The 22,558-nt window shown below is 43.3% G+C and overlaps 1 protein-coding gene across 4 annotated transcripts in view; it reads right to left on the bottom strand.

Moving 5' to 3' along the window:
- Nucleotides 1-297: 297 nt before the first annotated feature.
- GUCY2C (guanylate cyclase 2C) overlaps nucleotides 298-22,558 on the bottom strand; it is a 130,709-nt gene continuing 108,448 nt past the window's right edge. For all 4 annotated transcript variants that reach the window (XM_059185991.1, XM_059185993.1, XM_059185992.1 and 1 more), the window contains 11 exons: nucleotides 21,915-22,047; nucleotides 19,379-19,516; nucleotides 18,525-18,613; nucleotides 16,844-16,935; nucleotides 13,706-13,864; nucleotides 10,488-10,680; nucleotides 8,842-9,016; nucleotides 6,072-6,170; nucleotides 4,117-4,211; nucleotides 2,164-2,240; nucleotides 298-904 (listed from right to left, as the gene is read on the bottom strand). In XM_059185991.1, coding sequence (XP_059041974.1) covers nucleotides 727-904; nucleotides 2,164-2,240; nucleotides 4,117-4,211; nucleotides 6,072-6,170; nucleotides 8,842-9,016; nucleotides 10,488-10,680; nucleotides 13,706-13,864; nucleotides 16,844-16,935; nucleotides 18,525-18,613; nucleotides 19,379-19,516; nucleotides 21,915-22,047 — 1,428 coding nt within the window. In that variant the 3' untranslated portion in view covers nucleotides 298-726. The remainder of the gene's footprint in view (nucleotides 905-2,163; nucleotides 2,241-4,116; nucleotides 4,212-6,071; nucleotides 6,171-8,841; nucleotides 9,017-10,487; nucleotides 10,681-13,705; nucleotides 13,865-16,843; nucleotides 16,936-18,524; nucleotides 18,614-19,378; nucleotides 19,517-21,914; nucleotides 22,048-22,558) is intronic.

Raw genomic sequence — 22,558 nt, 5'->3', positions numbered from 1 at the left:
GCAGGAAGGGGATATTTGCAGAGTTTCAAGTATTTGTCTTTTCTAGTAAATAAGATTTGACCTTTATCTCAGATTGGAGACAGATGTAGGCCCTGCCTCCCATGGTAGAAGGCTAGACATAAAATCCTCTTGTGTGTAGCGGGCAATACTGAACATCCAGGTTCTTAGCACTGAACGACACTGCTAGCTTTGCCTCGCCTCTGCGCTGGGGGCTGTCATCCGTTGTCCAGTGAGCACAAGTGGTGGCCGGCGAAGATGGAAAATGGCTGGGGTTGCTGGAAACACACACAGACTCGGTACCTTTTTAACTTTTATTCTTGCCTACCATAGAGCATATTTTCTGCAAAAATTATGAGTTAAATATAATTTAATGGAGATAGGGTACTTAAAATATAATCGTGACAATTTAAAAACGCTCATGAATACAGAAGGAAAAAGAGCCAGCCAGTAAACCAAACCCAAACAAATGGAATAAGAATACAATCTCTTCAGCTTCCAGACAGTCCATCTATTCTTCTTCTTTCCCAGGGGGCAGCTCCGTGGAGCCACTGTTGAGATCAGACTCCAGAGTAAAAGGTAATTTTTGCACAGCGTGTGCACATCTGATTCACAGAAGCCAGTCTGTGTTCCCGCCCTGGCAGCCACGGCCAAGCAGAGCGCATCAAAGTCTGCCGCTGCTTGGAGGTCTCTGGGACACTTGAGGCCGCTGCCTTAGTGCAGCTGTGCTTAATTCGCTTGGCTGCTCTCCTTGTCGGTCGTGTTCAGCTGCAAGTACTCCAGAGTGCCCCGTTTGTAGCTGGCCACCCGTGTGGGTTTTCGGCTTCTTATCCCCGCCGCCTGCCTTTTCTGTAAAGAGTTCGCGATCATGTCAGAAAATTCGGCTTGCAAGCGCTGCTGATTCTCCCTGGGAAGAGAGGGGGGAGGGAAAACGGAACTTCTCAGCAATTCGTACAGACTATTTCGTAGCTCCAGAACAATCAGTTCCGTTTACCAAATACTTATTTGAGTGCTTAGTCCGTGCTAACCACGGGAAGCCCAGAGAATAGAGAAAGAGCCTTGCTTTTGATGGGCTTATAAGAGCTATCATCCCTGCTCTGTGCATTTGTGGAAAAAGCAGGATACATTTCAAACAGAAGATTCTATTTCACCTTAGGTGAGCCTGGTGATGGGTACTAAGGAGAGCACGTACTGCATGGAGCACTGGGTGTGGTGCGTAAACAGTGAATCTTAGAACATTGAAAAAAATTAAATTATTTAATTTAATTAATTAGTCTATTTCAATTTCAAAGTGGAATGACAGGTGCTCGGCTTTGGAAGAGTGGTTACGTTTCCATATGCCACTGCAGGGAGGGCAAACAACGCCAGGACAGTAGCGGTGGGGCCCTGCACCAACCCTGAGGACTTGCTCCCACACCTTCTGGGGTGTGGATCTTGTCTGGAGAGGCCTCTGAAGCGATGGAGGGTTTTAGGAGTTTGGAGTGGACCTGGGGGCTCCAATAAGGGGCCAGCTCTGCTGTGGCCCCGGGGAAGATCTGGCTTGTTTCGGCTTTCCTAGAGGCTTGCCACATCTGGGTCCAGCATCTGAGAATCTGCAAGCCAGGGTCTCTTGACCATATCAAAAGCCACCCCAACAGCCATGTGACTGACTGCAGCAACCAAATGTGCAATGGGGTGACCCTCTTGGTCACCATGAAGAGAACTGAAACCTGTTCGTTAGACCTGAAACTTGGTCTTCCACACTTGGTCTTCCTCATCTGTGGGAGAACATAGCTTCTATGTGATAACCCAGAACCACAGGCCTGGGGGGAGAGGCGGGGGAGGGGAGGTCCTGTTTCCATCAGGCAGCCTAGCAGAAAGCTGCCTGCTGGGGTCCAGTTGCAGAGTGCCTCTTGGCCGCCAGAACGCCCTCCTCTGGTCTGAACCAGATCTGCGGGAGGTGAGCTCTCCGCTCTCCTCCATTCTGAGCGTGCCTGGAACACCCAACTTCTGGCAGCCAGAGAAGGGAGGTTTCTAGACTTCTCATGTAGGTAGTCCCTGGCCGTGTATTCAATGTATCATTGCCACAGGCAGAGCACTTGCCAACAGTTATGGCTGTACACAGCAGGAATGATAAAGCCAAGACTTCCGCAGCCCTGTCCCGCCCCACCACACCCAGCAGCTTACACAGTAGGAGGGGTCGGCAGGTTGTACTCCTGGCCCTTCACCCCTGTTAGCCAGTAGGTCGTCTCAGTTCCTCTTCCCTGGGGAGACAAGAAAGGTGGGCACCATGGAGGTCAGTGAGACAGGTCTGTTCTAGCCCACCGCGCTGACAAACATCCATTTCCAAGAGACCCCTCACTTCCATGTTTCTCATGAGTGTCCACACTTTAGCGGAACCCAGGTTCTGATGGAATTTGCATTCCCTCCAGACACATCTTTCTTTCCAAGTGTCTTTTTAAAAATACATCTCTCGTTCCCCAGATGTATTTTTTTTTCAAAGTACAGTTCTCTTTTTTCCCCCAAAGATATTTCAAAGTGTTGTTATAGCAACATCAAAAGAACTCTCAATGAAAAAAGAAGAAAATTTGTGTCCAATCCTGCTTCACTAAGACATCCAACTGGTTTTCGTCACCCACTTTTTCTTCGAGCCCTTTTTGCCACAAGATTTCATCACAAACCTGCCAGTTTCCCCACCTGAAGCATGTAAATTACAAACACGTGTTCATCCTAAGACATGCTTATTGAGTGACATTTGCTGGACCCATCTGGAGACTATAAAATGAATGGAAATGTATTGGAAATCCTGTTTTCGCTAAAGCTTATATTTGAAAAGGAGATGGGAAGGCTATATATTTAAAAAATTACTCTTCTTTAAAGGTTTATTTATTTGAGAGAGAACGAGAGTGCATGCACGGTAGGGAGAGAGAGAGAAAGAATCCCAAGCAGACTTCAGTGTGGAGTCTGATGCGGAAATTGATCTCATGACTCTGAGATCATGACCTATGCCTAAATCAAGAGTCAGACACTCAACTGATTGAGCCACTCTGGTGCCCCTAAAAATCATTCATCTTTAAAACCGGTAGTTGGCTGGCTGGGTTTGCACTCCAGTCATGCACACACCACTCTTATGTTGGGGGGAATGCTCTGTGCAGAATTGTACGGATAGTGAGTGTGATATTAGGGCATGTCTACACGAAAAGAGGCTTTTCCAAGTTGTAGTCACATTGTAAAGGCCAGAAGCACTGTGGCTTCTGGAGACAGATCATCGTAACGATCAGTAGTTGTCTTCAGACCATTTGTGAAAGGACTCGAACGACATTGGAAAAGCAGTCCAAGAGCCAACTAGAGACACTTGGAGAGCAACAGCCTGGGGAAGAGAGACTGGTGATTCTCCATCCTTGGCATGCTTCCTGATCACCTTGAATACTCACTAAAAATCCAGATTCCTGATCTACACCCACAGAGGGTCTTTCTCAGCAAGCCTGGAGCCGCAGGTGGCAATCACAGGTCCAGAGCTCCCGAATGGTAAAGCAACCCCGGGAGAGGTGGTTTTTGAGAGAAGCAGCAGTGAGAGTAAGGGAGGGAGGCATGGGGGCTTTGGCTTAAGTTAAATAAATCCCAGGGCACCTAAGCGGCGCAGTGGGTTGAGCGTCCGACTCTTGGTTTCACCTCAGGTCATGATCTCAGGTTGTGGGATCGAGCCCTGTGTTGGGCTCTGTGCTCAATATGGAGTCTACTCGAGTTTCTCTCTCCCCCTCCTTCTGCTCCTCACCCACCTCCCCAGGCTCGCTCTCTCCCAAATAAATAAATAAATAAATAAATAAGTGCCATCCCAGACCTTAGCTCTCGGCTTTGTGGGAAGATGTGGAAGCAAAACCTGGAGGTATGTGGAAGAAATGGTGGTAGCATTTTATAACATATCAGTCTTAGTTCAAAATATGAAAAAAGCTCTGAGTTTGCATTCCTCTGGCAGTGGCTTCTTCTACAGGGGGTAATGGGCGATCACCGTGGAGAGTACAGAAAAGGATTCTTCATCTCTTTGCTCCTTGACATTATTGACCATGGGATGTCCCGTCTCCAAGGAGATGACCCACAAGTGAGTGCTTTTTCTGGGTCCCCTCCCTGTGGACCCCTTACCTTTAAGTATGTTTCCCCTCTCACTTCGTACAGGAACTGGCATTCGGTTCTCTTCAGGATGGCTATTGTGGATCCGCTCACATGAATTCTCAAGGCTGGAAATGCAAAACAGTCAATGAAAATCTCCATTTTGAAGTCTATTCTAGGAACACGTTTGTTTCCACTTGATTCAGGACACTTGTTACAGGAGTTCTTGACAACTGAGATATTTTGGTGAAAGGGCCCTTAAAAATATGACCTGTGAGGGGTGCCTGGCTGGCTCAGTGGGTTAGGCCGCTGCCTTCGGCTTGGGTCATGATCTCAGGGTCCTGGGATCAAGTCCTGCATCGGGCTCTCTGCTAAGCAGGGAGCCTGCTTCCCTCTCTCTCTCTCTCTGCCTGCCTCTCCATCTACTTGTGATTCCTCTCTGTCAAATAAATAAATAAAATCTTAAAAAAAAAATACGACCTGTGAGACAAATACTATCACACATGGAATGAAAGAGGACCTGGCATTGCTTTTTGGCACTCCTTCTGAGTGAAGGGGCTCCCTAGGTGTGCTCAAAAGATTCTCCCTCCTGCTCAGAGAGGTGCCTCCTGTATCTTGGTTTGGATTTAGTTTGTGGTGCTGAGCTTGACAGCTGCAATTTGGTTTTGGGTCCCTGTTGTGAAAGTTCTAATTAGCAGCTTAAGTGTTGGCAGCAAGGTGGCGATTCAGGAGAGAGTGATAGGGTCATGACTTTCTTAGGTGTTACTCTTTTGGGGTACTGTCATCCTCCTGACAAGCAGTTGGTGAAGTCACTGACATTCATGGTCCACCATTGGTATACCACTGTTCCCACCATGGGGGCCACAGACAATGACAATAGTAAGGATAATGGCAGTCCTATATTATACACCTGCCATGTATCCGAGGATTACTAAATGTTTAACATACATCATGTCAACTCCTTCTGGAGACCCTTCCAGCAAGACTGGTATCCCATCCTCTATTTATTCCTTCTACCTTCTGATGCCTAGAAAGATGAGGTAACTGCCCCCCACCCCCGGCTTATACAGAGAGTGATCTGTACAGTTACAATGGTAACCCAAATCTGTCCTTTCCTTTATACCATGACTTTCCTGTACAAACCAGTAAGTTTGTCAGTAGACTGCCAAGATACCACTCTGCACCTGTGTTTTTGTCAGCCCCACCTACCAAAGCTTGCTTTCTCTCTTATCTAGATTTCTGTTTCATGGTCCCCAATATTTATTGAGCATTGGGGCACGTGGGTGGCTCAGTGGGTTAAGCCTCTGTCTTCTGCTCAGGTCATGATCCCAGAGTCCTGGGATTGAGCTCCACATTGGGCTCCTTTCCCCTTTTCCCCTCTCTCTCTGCCTGCCTCTCTGCTCGCCTGTGATCTCTGTTAAATAAATATATAAATAAATAAAATCTTTAAAAAAAAATTTATTGAGCATCTACTACACGGAGCTCATGGTGCCTCCACCCTTTCAGGTGAATGCAATATAGGCTTCCGCATATAATAAATACTTATATTTTCCTTTACTAAAGCCAATTTTCAGGAAAACAAAAGAGGAATAGGAAAGCGAGCCAGTGTATGTTCCATATCTAACCCACTGAATTTTTTTTTTAACTTACATGGATTTATGCTAAATTTTATGACTATTCCAAATAGAGCATGCCTGAATGCATTGCAAATGAACCAAAACGAACAGAAATAGTCTACTAATGAGCTAAAAAGGAAGAACACAGAAATTCTCAGGCAGTGGCAACAATGAAAGCAAATGCTGCAAGAACTGGACTGACTGCGGCCCATGTCCAGTTCATGTGGAAGGTGACTCTTCATCTCACTAGTTCTTTGTAGCTCCTTATTGTGCATTTTATGTTACAGTTCCCCTCTCCTACAGTACACAATCGTTACAGTTCCCCTCTCCTGCAGTACACAATCCTCTATGAAAAGCGATCTCCTTTCTTACGGAGGCCGGTGGATTCCATCCTCGAGGCTGTGTTGACGGTGTCTCCAAATAGGCAATAACGAGGCATCTTGATCCCCACGACTCCAGCAGCGCAGGGACCTGAAATGCACAGAAGCAGGAAGTGGCAGCAGAAGCAATCACGGTGTGGAGTTAAGGTGGGGAAGCCTTTTCTCAGCGTCACAGTGCTGAATCCTTCATTCTATGGAGCTGTGAGAAGTGAGCTGTGACTTTTTTTAAATGGATATAATCAATGAGGAAAGCACTGTTACAGCCAGACAAGCTTCTAGAAGATATTTTGCTACAGATAGCACAGAAAAGTACATTTGCACAAAATAGGAAGGCATCCAGAGCTCCAGGCTGCTAAGGTGGGAAGTCCTTCTTAATATGTTTAATAGGAGGTTATTGGGGAGGATGAAAACTCTCCCGCGACTGGCCTACTGTGCCAGGCCACACAGCTCTGAGCTCTTAAAGGCTGGAGGCCATGCTTCACTCAAAGGCTCAGGGGCCACATTTTGTTTAATTTACTCAGACTAGCATTCTCAGACTGGCGACACAATGATGGGAGACCCAGAAGACAAGGACTTGCATGATTGTCCCCGGGCACTTCCTGTGCCGCTGCGTGAATGCAGACGGACTGCGGAGCCTGCGGCACAAGGGCATTCTTACAAGAACCCAGAAACCAAGGAGAGACCAGGCCCAGCAGCATACTGGGGAAGGAAGGAGGGTGGTTACCCAAGTATTTGTGTGGAGTGACCTAATGTGAGGAGTGACGGATTTTAGACGTTAAAGAGTAACTCAGAAATTGCAAAACCGGTTTTGGATAAAGGGAACTTGATTTTCTAGTTGGCTTATTGGGTTTTGACCTACATAAGTTTCTTTGTAGGTTTATCCTATAGATTCTCTGTGATTATGAACACTGAAAAAAAAAAAATCAAAATACCGGATCTTCCTTCGAGTGCCGAGCCCTTTGTTAGGTTCAGTGTAAAACATAAAACAACCAAACAACAGCAACAAGAAACAAAAGCAGCAGAAGCCTACGGAAGGGCAGGAGCAGGAGAGGCAGCTACTGATTCAGATCTCTGATCTGTGCCCGAGGTCCGCTAGGTCCAATTACGTTGCCTCTTTAACACGGGAGTGAAGCTGGGAAGGGCCAAGTGGCAGAAGATCCCTGCAGAAGTCTTGCCTTCAACTATCAATAATTTAACTGCCACTTCTTAATTTCTGAGGGCTAGCCCCCTCCAGGTATGTGTGCCTAATATCTCTGCTCACTCCAGCCCAGTGTGGTGAACTCGGGGCACTGGTGGTCGCCTCAGGTTTGCGTTGGTCACAGTGGGAAAGAGATGGGGCTGGAACCCAGAGCTCCGTCCTCCCTGACTCGGCTCAGTCACTGTGCTGCTGGCCCTCCGTCCAGGCCTGGCAATCTGTGATAAGTCAGAAAAGGGATAGCCTGCTGCTGCTGGCTGGGAAACGACCCAGAAGTCCCCTCATGTATATATGGAAACATCTCGGATAGAGAGCTGTGGACATGATTGTGGCAGAAATTTTTTTTTTTTTTTTTTTTTTTTTAAAGATTTATTTATTTATTTGACAGAGATTACAAGTAGGCAGAGAGGCAGGCAGAGAGAGAGAGAGGAGGAAGCAGGCTCCCTGCTGAGCAGAGAGCCCGATGCGGGACTCGATCCCAGGACCCTGAGATCATGACCCGAGCCGAAGGCAGCGGCTTAACCCACTGAGCCACCCAGGCGCCCCTGTGGCAGAAATTTTTAACTTCTATTTACTTTTACTTTGAAAATCTCCTGGATCATTATCAAATCAGTAAGTGTTTACTGCCAGGCTCTCTGCCAGGCATTGTGGACAGAGAATGACTTTTGCAATGCAGTTGTCTGGTCCTCACCACACAGCCTGGAGTGATCTTGGGCTTTCTGTATTTTGAGTCTTCTGTGAGCCAGGGAAGACAGAAAAAAGTAATGACAGAAAGTGTAGGGAGATGTGATTTAATTTAAGACAAGGAAAGGCTGTCTAATAATTATCACTAGTAATGGAGTGAGTTGACTTTGGAAACAGTGAGTTTTCAGGGAATCCTGGGATTATTCCAAAGGTAGCTATAGTATTACTTGTCTTGGAACCTCTAAAAATAAGTTGTGCCCCATAAAGGATTATTCTAGATGACTCCTGAGTTCCTTTCCAACTTCATTTTTCTATAACGTTTGTAGCTCATTTTCTCAAATCTCTACATTCTAGGGTGAGTATCTTTCTTGGTCTTTGAAGTGATCCATTTATTTTCTATACCATAGACGGGGAAGGGGAAGACATAAATGCCCTTGCATTGTAGGATTTTACCAGCTTTTTCCTCCCTGTACATAATCCAATCCGTGAAAGATATTATATTAGTGTAATGGGGAAAACAAAATAAAACAACAATAACAGATGTTGGGGGCAGGGGAGAGGGAAGGAATGGGGAGGAAATAAATGAAATAGTAAATATAGGGACTCAAATAGGAGGAAGTCTGGAGGCTGTCATTTTAGTCTGTGGTTGGTGTTTATCATTCCAGGAGCGAAAGGTTGCTACAGAAGGTGTTGTTCCCTAGAACTCAGGAAGGAGGTTCGACTTATGTCAGGCTGTGTAATGGGATGTCATATTTGGCAGGCAGATTCAAGAGGAAACTTCATGGGAAAATCGATCCCATCTGGAGACCCTTTATCCTTTCTGATTTAGTTGGTGCACAGAGATTCATACAGTTCCCATTTGGTACCCTGCTTAACTCCGTACCAGAGTGAACTCCAATGCGAATCCATATGGGGAGGCCGGGAAGATGCTCCAGCTCGAAGGTCCCCATGAAGCTGAGGATGTCCAAGGCCATCTTGGCAATGTCGATTGCATGCCTGTTGCCATTCCTTTTGGGTAAACCACTGGCCACCATGTAGGCATCACCAATGGTTTCCACCTGTGGAAATAGCTGCTTGTTAGTGGTCCTACCCCTTCAAAAGGCAGAAGAAATAAAAAACAAGCAGTTGATGGCATATCAAAACAAAAGCTTTTGAGAACTCAGTGTGAACATAGCCCCATACTACTTTTCCTGAGACTAGCTCAAGAGCAGGTCTCTGCTAATTTCTTTATGGTTTTATAGTCTATTTAAATGAATGGTAAAGCAGCTATAAAATATTTTGACCTATAAAAGTACTTCATAATAATATAAACCACCTAGATGTGGTGACACTTTTATAATGTTTACATAGTCTGAATGGTTGTATATAATTTCAGGAACATTTGTAATTACCAGAAAAGTCACCTTTAACACTGAACATTTTTTCTCATGTCCTATTTGACAAAAAATAATTGTAGGCTCCTTCAAGATGTAATGTACATTATTATAGTATAGCAATTTCAAACCCTTTTCACAGTAAGTAAAATTGTATCAACAGTATCCTATAAACATAATTCTTTGATAAATGACCTCTCTTAATTTTATTTTCATAACCATATAGTTCATGTTTGTTGGCTGTCAACTTCTCTTTGCCAACCATCTCTAAAATACATAACCATTTCCTATCCAACAAGAACTATATGCCTTTCTGACCTACCACATAGGGTGAAGACAGTGCTAAGACAAACCCTAAAAGGGACATCTCCTCTGTGGGTAACAGGCATTATGACAGACTATTACACGAGTGACATCTAAGTTTTGCTTGAGCAGATAGTATTTCAGGCATATTGTTTATCTCAGTAGCTTTCACAGTAACCTGCTGAGTTCGGTGTTATGATCATCCCATTCTACAGATAGGGAAACTTTAACTTGCCAAAGTTAAATGTACTTTATAAGGTCACACAGGTAGGGCCAGTTGGGATTTGAACAAATAGCTCTAAGTTATGTGCTCCATAAGCTCTGCTGCTTTCCCAACATGAAAATGTGGGAATTCAATCAATTCTCCTTTACTCTTCTCAGACATTATGAGCCCAAAATGTGTCTGCACTCCAGTCAGAGTACTGAACTTACAGAATGTTCTCCCTGTTCTTTAGTCTTCTATGAATGCTGCTTGCTATTTCAACAACAGATTCCTATTCTTCTTTATAGCTCCAGTGTCTTCTCTGCTTCCTTGGCAATCAGTCTACACACTGCCCATTTTTTTAAAAAAGATGATTTGAGAGAATGCCATCTTCTCTCAGTTTAGTACCCAAAGTTCATTCCTGATGAACTTTATGTTGTTTCTTTCAAACTGCTTCTTAAAATTACAAGGGCATTCCGACTTCTGACCCTTGTTACTCTTTTACTTCCCTGCATCTTTAGCTTCAGATTCAACCATGAATTCATGAAATCTTAAATTAGGACAAGATCTGAATAATAATAGGAACCAACCAACTTTGGCTGCTGGCCAGGGGTAGTACAACCATTTCAGCCTGTTAGGTGAAGTGGTTACCTTGTACACATCATGGTGATCAAGAATGTGGTCAAAACTCTTGTAGATGTCATTGAGCATGTCCACCACTTCCATGGGGGTGCTGTATTTGCAGATGGTGGTGAAACCTACAATGTCACTGAAGTAGATTGTCACTTCCTCATACAATTCAGGCTCCACAATTCCCTTTTCCTTCAGAGACTTTACCACTAGCCTAGATGAGAAAGGGGAAAAAATGACTTCAACTTCAGTAATTTTTTTTAATCTTGCATAAATTTTTGAGACAGTAGTAACAACACACAAGGAATTCTAGAATTTGGGTGGGGGTGACCAGGAAGCAAAGACTGGTTGCACATACTGACTGTTGCAATATATTACTTACACACACATTTGAACTCAGAGGAATATACACAGGTTTAGCATCAACTTGATACTTGATTATTAACTCTAATAAGCATGTTAATATAACTCTAGCACAAATATAACCCTCATATGTATACACACTTGCCCACTTTTTGCCACTCTATTGACATTCATCTTTTTCTAGATGCTGACTGTCAGAAGCTGAGGACAGTGTATCATTAATGTAAGAGTTTGAATCACTGCAGCTGTCAGACCTGACTTTTTTTTTTTTTAATTTTTAAAAAGATTTTATTTATTTGAGAGAGTGAGTGAGACAGAGCATTAATGGGTTGAAGTTCAGAGGGAGAAGCAGACTCCCCATGGGGCTGGGAGCACGATGCAGGACTTGATCCCGAGACTCTGGGATCATGACCTGAGCCAAAGGCAGTCGCTCAACCAACTGAGCCACCTCGGCGCCCCAGACCTGACTTTTTTCATTAGAGCCAAGTTTTGCCTCCCAGGCATATTTTACACGGTACTGTTTAATATCACCATAAAAGAATAATGCATTTAAAAATTAAGTTTGATATATTCTGAGCAAGAACTTATTTGATATATTTTTTGAGGTAGATTTGGTCCTTTAAAAAGCAAAGTCAGTCACTATGTAAACAAGTTAAAATTATGGTAAAACGGCAGAGGTCAGATAAAAACAACTTAGAATATCTTTGTTGCAGAAATCAAAGGAGTAGTATATCAGACTCAGAATTCAGAGAGAACCACAAAGAAGGAACTCCACACCATACTTTCTTGACATGCCAAGTTGTCCTTTCATTGAAAAATGGGTGGGGCCAACATGAGACTTGCTGCTCCCTGTCTGCCCTTAGGATCTCTCTGTAAAGGATCCAAGTATGGAACCACTAGAATCAGAACATGGCTGCTGGGAAGTGCCATGGAGGTCACTGAGATCACTGAGGCTTAAAAATAAAGTATGATGCTCACAAGGCCCCACAGCCACTAAGGGCAGATCCAGTACTCAGTAACATCTGCCTTTCGGTTTTTTACTGCAGGGCATCTCCTCCACAACCCAGACCTTGGGTATTCATGGAGACAAGGAAGATCTGGAGGTAAGCTGATTGTATCGCAGGAGGTATGTCTGCCATTCTCTCAGAAAACAGTTCATTAACTACAAGGACATGCAACACTCGTGGTGAGAACCTCCAAAGCATCGAGGGAAGGCTTTTCAATTGGTGCAATGATAAAGCCTGGGACTTTTGAGAAACATCCCGGTGATGTGGTTGGTTCGATTCTCAGGGCTCTTCTGGGGTGGTTGTTCTTGACCTGCTCAGTATAAGGGTGCAAATTTTTTGAAGGCTACAAAAATGTAATGATAAAATTGGACATTTCACCATCTTTACCCTTCCTATTACTGCTTATATCTGAAAAGTCATATGGCTTGGAAACTAGTACATTACCCAGAGAGAGAAACTAATGTTGTAGGATAAATGAAGAGCGGTGACTCAACCTGGCGAGCTTTGGTACAGGCTGTTGCTGACGCAAACAGATTAACGAACACAGTGGATGTCTTGGAGAGGCCCCCCGACAAGAAAAAAAAAAACTTCTATTTTACTGTCTCAAAAGTCAAGGGGCTCTGTTTAAATAAGTTAAATAAGTGTTTAAATAGTATCTGGTTCCTACATCCTGTCTTTGTTTATTTGCAATTTTGCCAATAAATATTTCTTTTTGATTCTTGTAGTTACTGTTGGTGTATGTTTTAGTTTTCTTGTACAAATATACATGCTTTTTTACATGTACATTTTTTAAAAGTGACGTGCACTGGAGGCACAGCGTGTTGCAGGTGTTGATGAGAACCGTGTTATGTCAACTTTGACAATCCAATGAAAACATCTACCCACGGAGATGAAAAGTAGAACACAGGGAATACAGTCAGTACTGTGGTAATACTGTTACATGATGACAGATGGTAATTAAACTTACTGCAGTGAGCACTGAGAAATGTATAGAATCATCAAATTACTATGTTGTACATCTGAAACTAATAAAACACTGTCAACTGTACTCAATAATTAAAACAAATAAAACATCTACTGTCTAGTAGTCAAAGGGGCACATTACACCAGGAGTAAGATTAAAAGTCTGAGGTGGCGAGCCAGCTATTACGAATCCTCTGAGTATCCTTTTGGTTAAGACTACTGAGGAGGACACCCTGGGAAGGCAGCCAGATGATCTGGATGTTGTTTTTTGTCACCACTCAGCATGAAGGGCCAGGCAAGGAATTCTGCATCATACAACTAGCATTTATGAAGCTCTGATAGAAACGGCCATCTCTGATGGGAATATTAAGGGCTCCAGCCTATGCTCGGGGTAGCACTCCCAGCCTGCTCCTTGGCACTCTGGGGACACAAGGATTCTGCAGTAGGCTCCCTTAGGGCACGCGTGACTGAACAAAGCATGTGTGTGTCTCCTACTTCTTCACTCAGGTTTGCCAAAAAGAAACTGTCTCTTTATTTAAAAGACAGTTCCCATGGACTCAAAATCATTCCTTTCATAACGCAGAGTTGATATTCCAAATGAAGCATGGGTTCAGAATAAAATAATAATTAACACAAGTTAAATATAAAAGTCAGACATCTCACCAACTGAGCCACCCAGGTATCCCTCTTCTAGATATTTAGAGTACAAACCAGACCAAGTTTTAACAAAGTATTTTTTTTAAACTCAGTAATTTGCTGAAAAATGTGTAAAAGGGAATGATCCTATATACATATAAAGGAAAAAACAATATTAGACAAAGATGCTGATGCTTTCTTTCTGCTTGAGGGAATAAGGCAGACCTGTGGAATCCTGTGAAACTTACCAGGCAGGAGGACTTGCCTTACCTTGGGAGCAACATAAAATTAAGTCTGTCGGCTCTGTCCCTCTCTGCCTTGTACAGCTGGGTCCTTTCCTCCACCAAGTGTTCCAGATTCCGAGAATAGAGCTGCAGACGTCGGATTAAAGTGTCCATATAACTTTCACTTTTCTGGTCGTGAAATAGGCTGTATGTGGTAATAGATAAAGAGCATAAACATCCAGTAACACAGTGGGAAAATATGATACGACAGTTAATGGAAGAAAAAAAATAAAAATGGCCAACACACATTTAACAAAATCAACCTCTGGAAAAATCAAATAGAAATAGATGTAAGGTTTTTCTTTTTTTCTTTTCTTTTTTCTTTTTTTTTTTTTTTTTAAAGAAAACCAAATGTTAGAACAATGGTAATCAATGGAGGTAAGGAGGTAAAACATACACTATGACCTTTCTGGAGGGACGGACTGGCAAAATGTGTCATGAACTTAAAATGGACACACACTGATCAGTCCACCAGTGCTACTTCTAGGAACTATCCAAAGGAAGCAACAGGAATGTGCTGAGAATTAACTACATGAGAAGCCGCAGCATTCTTTACAATAACAAACATATTAAGGAAAAATGGCAAAATGGCAAAAATGATTGTTTTTAACTTCTGAAAACCAGTGGTCATCTACTGACAAATGGGTAATGTTTCTTCTTTCTTGTTTGCTTAAACCTGTTTTCTGAAATTTTAATAATTTACAGTACAGGGAGAACTTTTTTTTTTTTTTTTGAAGATTCTAGCAGTGGTAAATGCAACGATAAGAGAAGGATCAAGAAAAGCAAAGCCGAGGGGTGCCTGTGTGGCTCAGTCAGTTAAGCATCTGCCTTCAGCTCGGGTTGTGATACTGGGGTCCTTGCATCGAGCCCTGCATTGGGCTCCCTGCCTCACTGGAAGCCTTCTCTCTCTCTCTCTCCTTCTGCTGTTCTTCCTGCTTATGCGCTCTCTCCCTCTCTTTCTCTCTCCTTCTGTCAAGTAAGTAGATAAAATATTTAGAAACAACAACAACTCTGAGCCTTCTATTACCTCCTTAGAACAGAGAGCTGGGCTCCCATAGCAAAAAACCCAACTTGAATGATTTGTTAGGCCAAGGAGACTTAGACCAGATGCTAGCTTTTGGCAACGCCAGGCAGGTCTTGGCGCAGGGCTTGTCGGGATGTACACTGAGTGCCCGCAGGGTTGTTCAGGATCGAGATAATGTTTATAACATAAATGGTGCCATTGAATGGGCGGAATAAACCCTACCACTTACTATTACAGCAACAATTCTAAGTTACTACTTCTAAGCTCAAGGAGAAGATGGCCTCCGTCATAATCCCCTGGGTGGGGAGGGGTGTTTGTTAAAAATTCGATAGGTTTCTGAGCCCTACCACAGACCTAAATGACTGGAAACCACTAAGCTTGGGATTGTGAAATGGTGTTTTTTAACAAGTTCCCCAGGGGTCCTTCCTTGAGGCTGGTATAGCATCTAGTCTGGTAAGGGAGCAGGTGTAAAGGATGAAGATAGATTACCATCCTTCGTGATGAATTGATTCAATTAAAACAGTTTTCTCAACCTTGACTGCATATTTTAATCACTGGAGAAGCTATTAATCCTCCCGATGCCAGCCTGCTCCCTAGAGCAATGACATCAGACTCTCTGGGGCAGGACTCTGGCACTGGTTTTTTTAACCCCCACCCCACCCCACCCCAGGCCATCTCGGTGTGCAGCCAACTTTGAGAACCACCCTATTCAAGGCCAAGTACTGGGGGCCCAGTTTATCTTCGTGAGTTTACATTTCATCTGTCACACATACAGTCTCATTTGATCTCAGTAAAAGGTCTGCGAAAGAATGAAAAATGGGCAAGAATTACATCGTTTATTACTTTCTGCTCCTTTCACACAAATGAAAGATTAGATGTACCAATCAATGACCACCCTTCCATGATTTCACTCGACCTCATCTCAGATCTGGGCTTTTCGGCTCATTAAGTATCTGAATCTTTGACTTAATGACAACTATGGAGAATTAGAGCTGGAAGGAATTGCCAAAATCGTCCTATTCAAATACGGTTTTACTAATAAGAAAACTGACATCCAGTTAGGGTAAGCATTTTGCTCAATGTCCCACAGTAAGCTACTATTAGATCCTAGTCTAGAAATCAGAACTAATGTTACTTCACGGTTATTTTTCTCACTCTGCACTGTATATAACTGAAACATGGAAAATCTAGAATTGAACTTTACTGGGTAATTGTGTGCTTTTTTGTTTTTGTTTTTGTTTTGGATCCTGAATTATAATCTGATTCAGGGCATAAGTCTTAAGTATCAAAGGTCAAAGTTGCTGATTTTAACATCTTAAGAAACTTCTTGAGCTTAAGAATTATTCAATGGCTTTGCAGATTCATAGGACTCATGCCGGTCTTCTAAATACCAATTACCTGAAGAAGGGTCAGGGAACTTATTTACATTTAAAGATTTTACTTATTTATGAGAGAGAGCATGAGCACACGAGTAGGGGGGAGGCAAAGGGAGAAGCAGACACATTTCTGAGCACAGAGCCAGACAGGTTGCGGGGAGGGGAGGGCTTTATCCCAGGACCCTGGGATAAAGACCTGAGCCAAAGGCAGATGCCTAACCAACTGAGCCACCCAGGTGCCCCAGGGAACTATATTTTTAACAGATATATTTATGATCAGTCAGAATTTATTTTTTAATCAGGCAAGAGCTGCTCTCGAGTATTTAACTTTTCAAGTGATTATTCCATGAGAAAATGGTTTGTCCCCATCTCCTTGTATTTTTTTTTTTTTTTTAAAGATTTTGTTATTTATTTCACAGAGAGAGAGAGACAGCAAAAGAGGGAACACAAGCAGGGGGAGTGAGATAGGGGGAAGCAGGCTCCCTGCAGAGCAGGGAGCACAATGTGGGACTCAATCCCAGGACTCTGGGATCATGACCTGAGCCGAAGGCAGACACTTAATGACTGAGCCACTCAGGTGCCATCCTTGTAATTTTTTTGAGACCGGTGTTGTGGCCTGAGACTTTTCATTAAAACAGGCATTCCAATCTAAGGTGCCACTGAATGCCAACTCTTATTAGAAAAATCTGAAATTAGTAAGGAAATTTGAAAGTTTCGATAATACCCAAATATCTTGGCCAGTGTAGACTCAATTTTCTTGAAATCTGGTCTCTTCTCTGGATCTTCCTCCCAGCAGTTTTTTACGAGTAGATAGACCTGAAAGAAAGAAGGGGTGGTCTGGCTTAGGGGGCAGCATCCAATCCTACTGCCTTCCCTCCATGGGAGTAGTTGACGCAGGGAATATTTGCAAAATAATTCAGCTCTGACAATGAGGATGAGATTTCTGAGTTCCCCTGAGTCTGTCTCAGTTCCCCTGAGTCTGTCCACCTTGCCTCACTGTTCTAATAGAACGAATGGAAGGAGGCATTTCCCCCCTGAAAGGACATGTGACAAAAACTACAGATCTCTCAGTAAGAACTACAAAATGGCTGTTTTCCCACTAGAGTGGTCTAGTTCAGGTGTTAAACATACACACATCCTAAATTAATGAAAAATGTGATTTGGACCAGGCTAGATTATTGGGAGAGACAAAATGCTTTACATTTGCAAGGTTTCTGTTGCCAAGGACAATAAATTGTTGGGGTTAGTGGGTACGTGGCAGTGATTCTTATAGGAGGCTCTTCCACAAGGGTTTATATGGGGAATCATGTAGGAAGGTTTCCAGTTTCTTATGCCCAGACCCTGCCTCAGAAGATTCTGATTTCCAGTAGTTCTTCTGTGTCTGAGTCAACCACGGTCCGGAATCAGATGACCCTCTTTCTGACCTACCAGCAGGGTCAATAGTAACCTAATAATACCTCACTATGTCTGTGTCATTCACTTCACTCTGTCTCATCATGTGTCACTTTATCATCTCACGTCAACACAAGAAGGATGAGTACGGTATAAAAGAATATTTTTGAGAGAGAGAGACCATAGTCACATACCTTCTGTTTCACTATATTGTTACAATTGTTCTATCATTACTGTTGTTGATCTCTTACTCTGCTTGATTTATAAACTAAACTTTACCATAGGTATGTATTTGTAGGGGAAAAAAAGAACAGTATTTATAGGACTCAGTGTTATCCGTGGCTTCAGGCATCCACTGGGGGTCTTGGAATGTATCCTGTTTCTAGATGCTAACATATCCATTTGTAAATCAGTAGGTAGGATTTACAAGCCTAATAAGGGTGTCACACGGATATCTTGATCTTTTAGGTCCTAAAAATTGAGAATGTGATACAGGTTTCAGGAGCCAGCTCTTTCTTGAGTTGGGAGAGGTGAGAAAGGACGGGGAGTGTGGCAGGCTGATAATGGTACCCAAAGGGAATGTCCCAGATCTGGCCTCTGGAGCCTGTGAATATCACCTTATTTGGAACAAGGATTTTTGAAGATGTGATGAAGTAATGGGCCTTGAGATGGGAACCTTACTGTGGAGTATCTTGGGAGGTACCTGCAATCCCATGAATCCTTGTCCACGGGGGAAGTGGAGGGAGATGAGACCAAAGAAGAGATAAGATTGTAACCATGGAGGCAGAGATTGGAGTGTTGGGGCCACAGACCAAGGAATGTCAGTAGCCCCCAGAAGCTCCTGAAAGAAGAAAGGAATGGAATCTCCTCCAGAGCTTCTGGAGGAAGTATGACCCATTTCAGACCTCCGGCCTCCAGAACTATTAGGCAATAAATCTCAGTTGTTTTAACCCACCGAGTTGCTGGCAATTTGTTAGAGCAGCCCAGAAACTCGTGTAGGGGGAGGCACTCACTTCGAGTTCTTTTTCCTCTGCCGTTTCTAGGAACAGATCTGGGCGGAAGGGCTTTACTCCGTAGGCATTCTCCACTCTGAAAATCTTCTCTGATGGGATGAGAATAATTGAAATTACAAGAAAGAATGCAGCGTGAAACACAGTAGCAGCAGCCAGACTGAGTTGGTCCCCGCCCCGCCCCACAGCCATGGGTGCCCAGGGTGAAGGTCACAGAGCCAAGGCCAGCATTCCAAAGGATGACTGCGCCACCAGGTAAAGGGGTCCGATGCCCACTTATACCTGGGAGGTTAGCTTAAGTTAAGGTTACTAAGCCTTTAAAATGTAACTCAGATACCACCTTTAGCAGTTTCCCCTGAGACCCTAGCCCTACCTCTCTCCATCCCTTAGACACCCACCCTCCAGAGAGTCAAGACCCGGGACGTAAGTGCTCAGTGAGTAAGCAAGGACTAGATGAAAGCGAGGAAGCATTTGCCCCCGCGCTGAAAGGACATGTACAAAAACTATAGATCTCCTCTCAGTAGGAACTGCAACACTTATGTCCCACTAGAGTGATCTAGTTCAGGTGTTAAACAGACACATGTCTTTTGTTAGACTCAGAAGGGAAGGGGGCGGGGACTATAAAGAGCGTCTTTAACTGACAATAATAATACTGCCAGTGACAACACCTGGCATGTTACACTCTTCCGAGCGCTCTAACATTCACACTGTTGACCCCTCCGAGGCCCTGTGCTACATGCAGGGCAGATATGCCGTCAATTCTGCAGATGAGGGGACTGAGCTGTGGTCACAAAGAGGTGAGGTCAGCCTGGAATGCAGGCTCCCTGAGAGCGCAGATGAATGAGTTCGACTCCTACCGTTCTGGTCCCGGCAGCTCAACGTGTAGAAGGTTTCTCTACGCAGGATGATCTCCTGGGCAATGATCCCGTAGCTGTACACGTCTCCTTTTTGGGAGATGTTGGCTTGGCGGAGGTGCTCCGGGGCTGTCCACAGGTCTGTGCATTCAGCATTGAGATTGCAAAGTCAAGGGAGATGAGTGGCCCATGGGTCTCCAACCCACTTTTGTTCTTTACGTCTCTGTAACATGTACCCTGAATCCGAGTGGCCTTGAATTTATATGTCCCAAACTTTGGGGGAGTTTATGCTAATGCTGGTGACAGTGGTGGGGCGGGGGGACACACACCCTTGCCTTTTAAGTGGACTATGAAATGTCAGGATTTGGGTGAGGTCACCTAGCAATGTCTTCCACAAAACTTCTGGGATCAAAGTGCCGAAAACCCTCCAGCCTACCTAGAGCAGCTCCTGGGGTACAGGAAGTGCTCGGGAAATATAGGTAGAACGAGAGTGGTAGAATATGAGCAGCTGAGGATTTAATAGCTTTTGGGGCATACATCTATGAAAACCTTCATAAATAAAAAATATATAAATTTATATGTTTTTATTGTAAAATATAAAATGCATTTATATATTTTGTGTCGTAAAAATATTATATTTAATATATATGAATGCATGTTTAAACACATTTAAATATAGAGCCTATCACTGATCTTTTGCAGATGGGACCTATTGGCAGCCTCTAAATCCACCATTGCTCACAGATGTGTTTTCCTGGATTCCCAAGGTATCCTTTAAAAAATAATTCATGCAATTTGGATGCCTGGGTGGCTCAGTTGGTTAAGTGTTTGCCTTTGGCTCAGGTTATGATCCCAGCGTTTGGGGATCGAGACCCGAGTCAGGCTCCCCGTTCTGCCAAGAGTCTGCTTCTCCCTCTGACCCCCACCCCACTCGTGCTCTCTCTTTTTCTCATAAAAAAAAAATAATAATGCAAACGATTTTCTCACATTTTGTGCCTGCTACTTCTGAACACTTCCCATGTAGTTCACTTTACACCAGTGAAGCGCTTCTGTGTTCCATGCTTGGTTCCTACAGACACTTGGGTTTTGAACCCTATTACATAGCTTATTTAGTAACAATAAGGGCATACCATTAACTTTCCTCCATCCCATGTAAATTTTCTAGGATCACCTAGCTAGCTCCTTCTAAACTTCTTGCGATTCCTGTCTTCAGCGGTTTCAATGAAAAGAACCTATGGACCCATGTTGTGAGGTGCAGCGGCACGCCTGAGCTGAAGCAGGTTTTCCTCATTTGGTTTGCCATCTAAATGTTCACTACCTTTTTGAATTTATGTCTCCTTAATTTAGGTGACTTGTGATTCCTATACGATTGATCCTAATGGTTTCGGGTCATAGGAAAGGCAAGTAGATCTACATGTTAACATTTCAGGTAACCAACAGCACAGACAGGTAGGTATAACTGGCTGGTGTTCAAGAGAAGAGCATCTGACCAGCAATCCATCTGATTTTGTGTTGTGGTGAGTCCCTAATGAAGGAGATTTGTTCCTCCACATGTAGATACTTATGAAGGATTTACTGGAGTGAGTCCAATGTCATGCTCGATGTGACTGAAGAACTAAGAGAATTGTAATTTTTCTTTCACTTATTTGTTTTTAAAAATTAATTTATTTTCATTTATTTATTTTAAGTGGGCTCCATGCCCAATGTGGGGCCCAGTGTGGGGCTTGAACTCCTGACCCTGAGATAAAGAACCGAGCTGAGTTCAAGAGTTGTACGCTTAACCAACTGAGCCGCCCAGGTGCCCCATGATTTTTCTTTTATGAAGGGAAAACTGAAGGATTGCCAAAGAAAATTAGAAACAGAATTTAAGTTTTGGATCTAGGTGGTATTTTAAGGCATTATATATGAGTGCTAGATTTCTGAGGCTGTTTGACCCTGAGTTATAGTAAAAACTGGATAAATATTCAACATGAAAGACCCTATAAACACTGCAAATCACTTTGCTTTGTGTTACTTTTTTTGATGCTTATTACAACCCAGAAAGGGATAGGTAAGAATAATTTTACTAGTAAGAGGGTTTTTCCCCCTTATCATTATAATTTCTTATCATTATCACAGATAAATGAATGAGAGTTTGGAAATAGGTCTTCAGCCTTGAATTCTATCTTCCTGGGCAAATATCTTGGGCTCTTGGAGCTTCAATTCTGTCTCCTACAAAGGAAGAGGTTGATTTCTATGTCTCTTAAGACTCTAACCTTGTCTATTTTTTCACCCAGTTCTGCTTCCACAGCCAGTAATTTCTTGGTGATTTCCTCCCTGATAATCAAGAACCACACAGATGAAGGAAACCCACAGAGAGGGTTTGCTCCACTCAAGAAGGACTTGTTGGAAACAGACAAGGGTGAAGTGTTGGAGGACCAGCCAGCTCTTTCCTCCTGTGGCTCCAGGTCTTTATTTTCTGACCAGCATCAACACCCCTTACATGGACTTGTGAGAATTTTTTTCAGGGAAACTAGTAAAAATGTCATTCATTACAGACCTTTTTTGGGAGGCAAAATGGAATTGCAGCCAAAATCAGTGATCTTCACCACCATTCTACTGTCTACCACACAGTTGGTGGACTTCAGGCGGCCATGGACTTCGGTCTTACTAGAGTGCAGGTATGACATACCCTGTAATTTTTCGGATAACAGGGAGACAGATAGGACACTCTTCAGCTTCTTGATTATTTAAAGAAAGAAGTGACATTCTGAAACCATTTCAGCATGCCGATAGAATCACATGACCAGATTTTAAATTTAGTTCCATTAATTTTACTTTAAAAATACTAATGCCTTCCTATTTGCCTCAGCATTGCATCTTAAGAGGCCATTGTCTAAAGACTGTGGTTAAATGGTTACATCTAATATGAAACAAAGTGTTGATCCTAATTTTTTTTTTAAGCATTTCTGCTGACCACTTATTCCATCTGTGATCTTGGGTGTATCTCTGGTCTTCTACTTCAGTTAAAAAAATATGAATAATACATCCTTGCCTTTCTGAAAGGATGAGCTAGGCTTGTTATGTTTTAAAATATATTTGGTCTCTTTCTATTTTGAGAGAGTCTGTTTCTTTCAGTTATGAAAGGGGAAGTCCTCCCCTTCACCCCACCCTAGGTTTTCCGGCTGCGGTGTTTCCCTCTGG

This window comes from Mustela lutreola, chromosome 8 (assembly GCF_030435805.1).
Source record: "Mustela lutreola isolate mMusLut2 chromosome 8, mMusLut2.pri, whole genome shotgun sequence".
NCBI classification, from domain to species: Eukaryota; Metazoa; Chordata; class Mammalia; order Carnivora; family Mustelidae; genus Mustela; species Mustela lutreola.
Note: the sequence above shows the minus strand (reverse complement) of the source record. Positions and strands in the feature narration are given on the sequence as shown.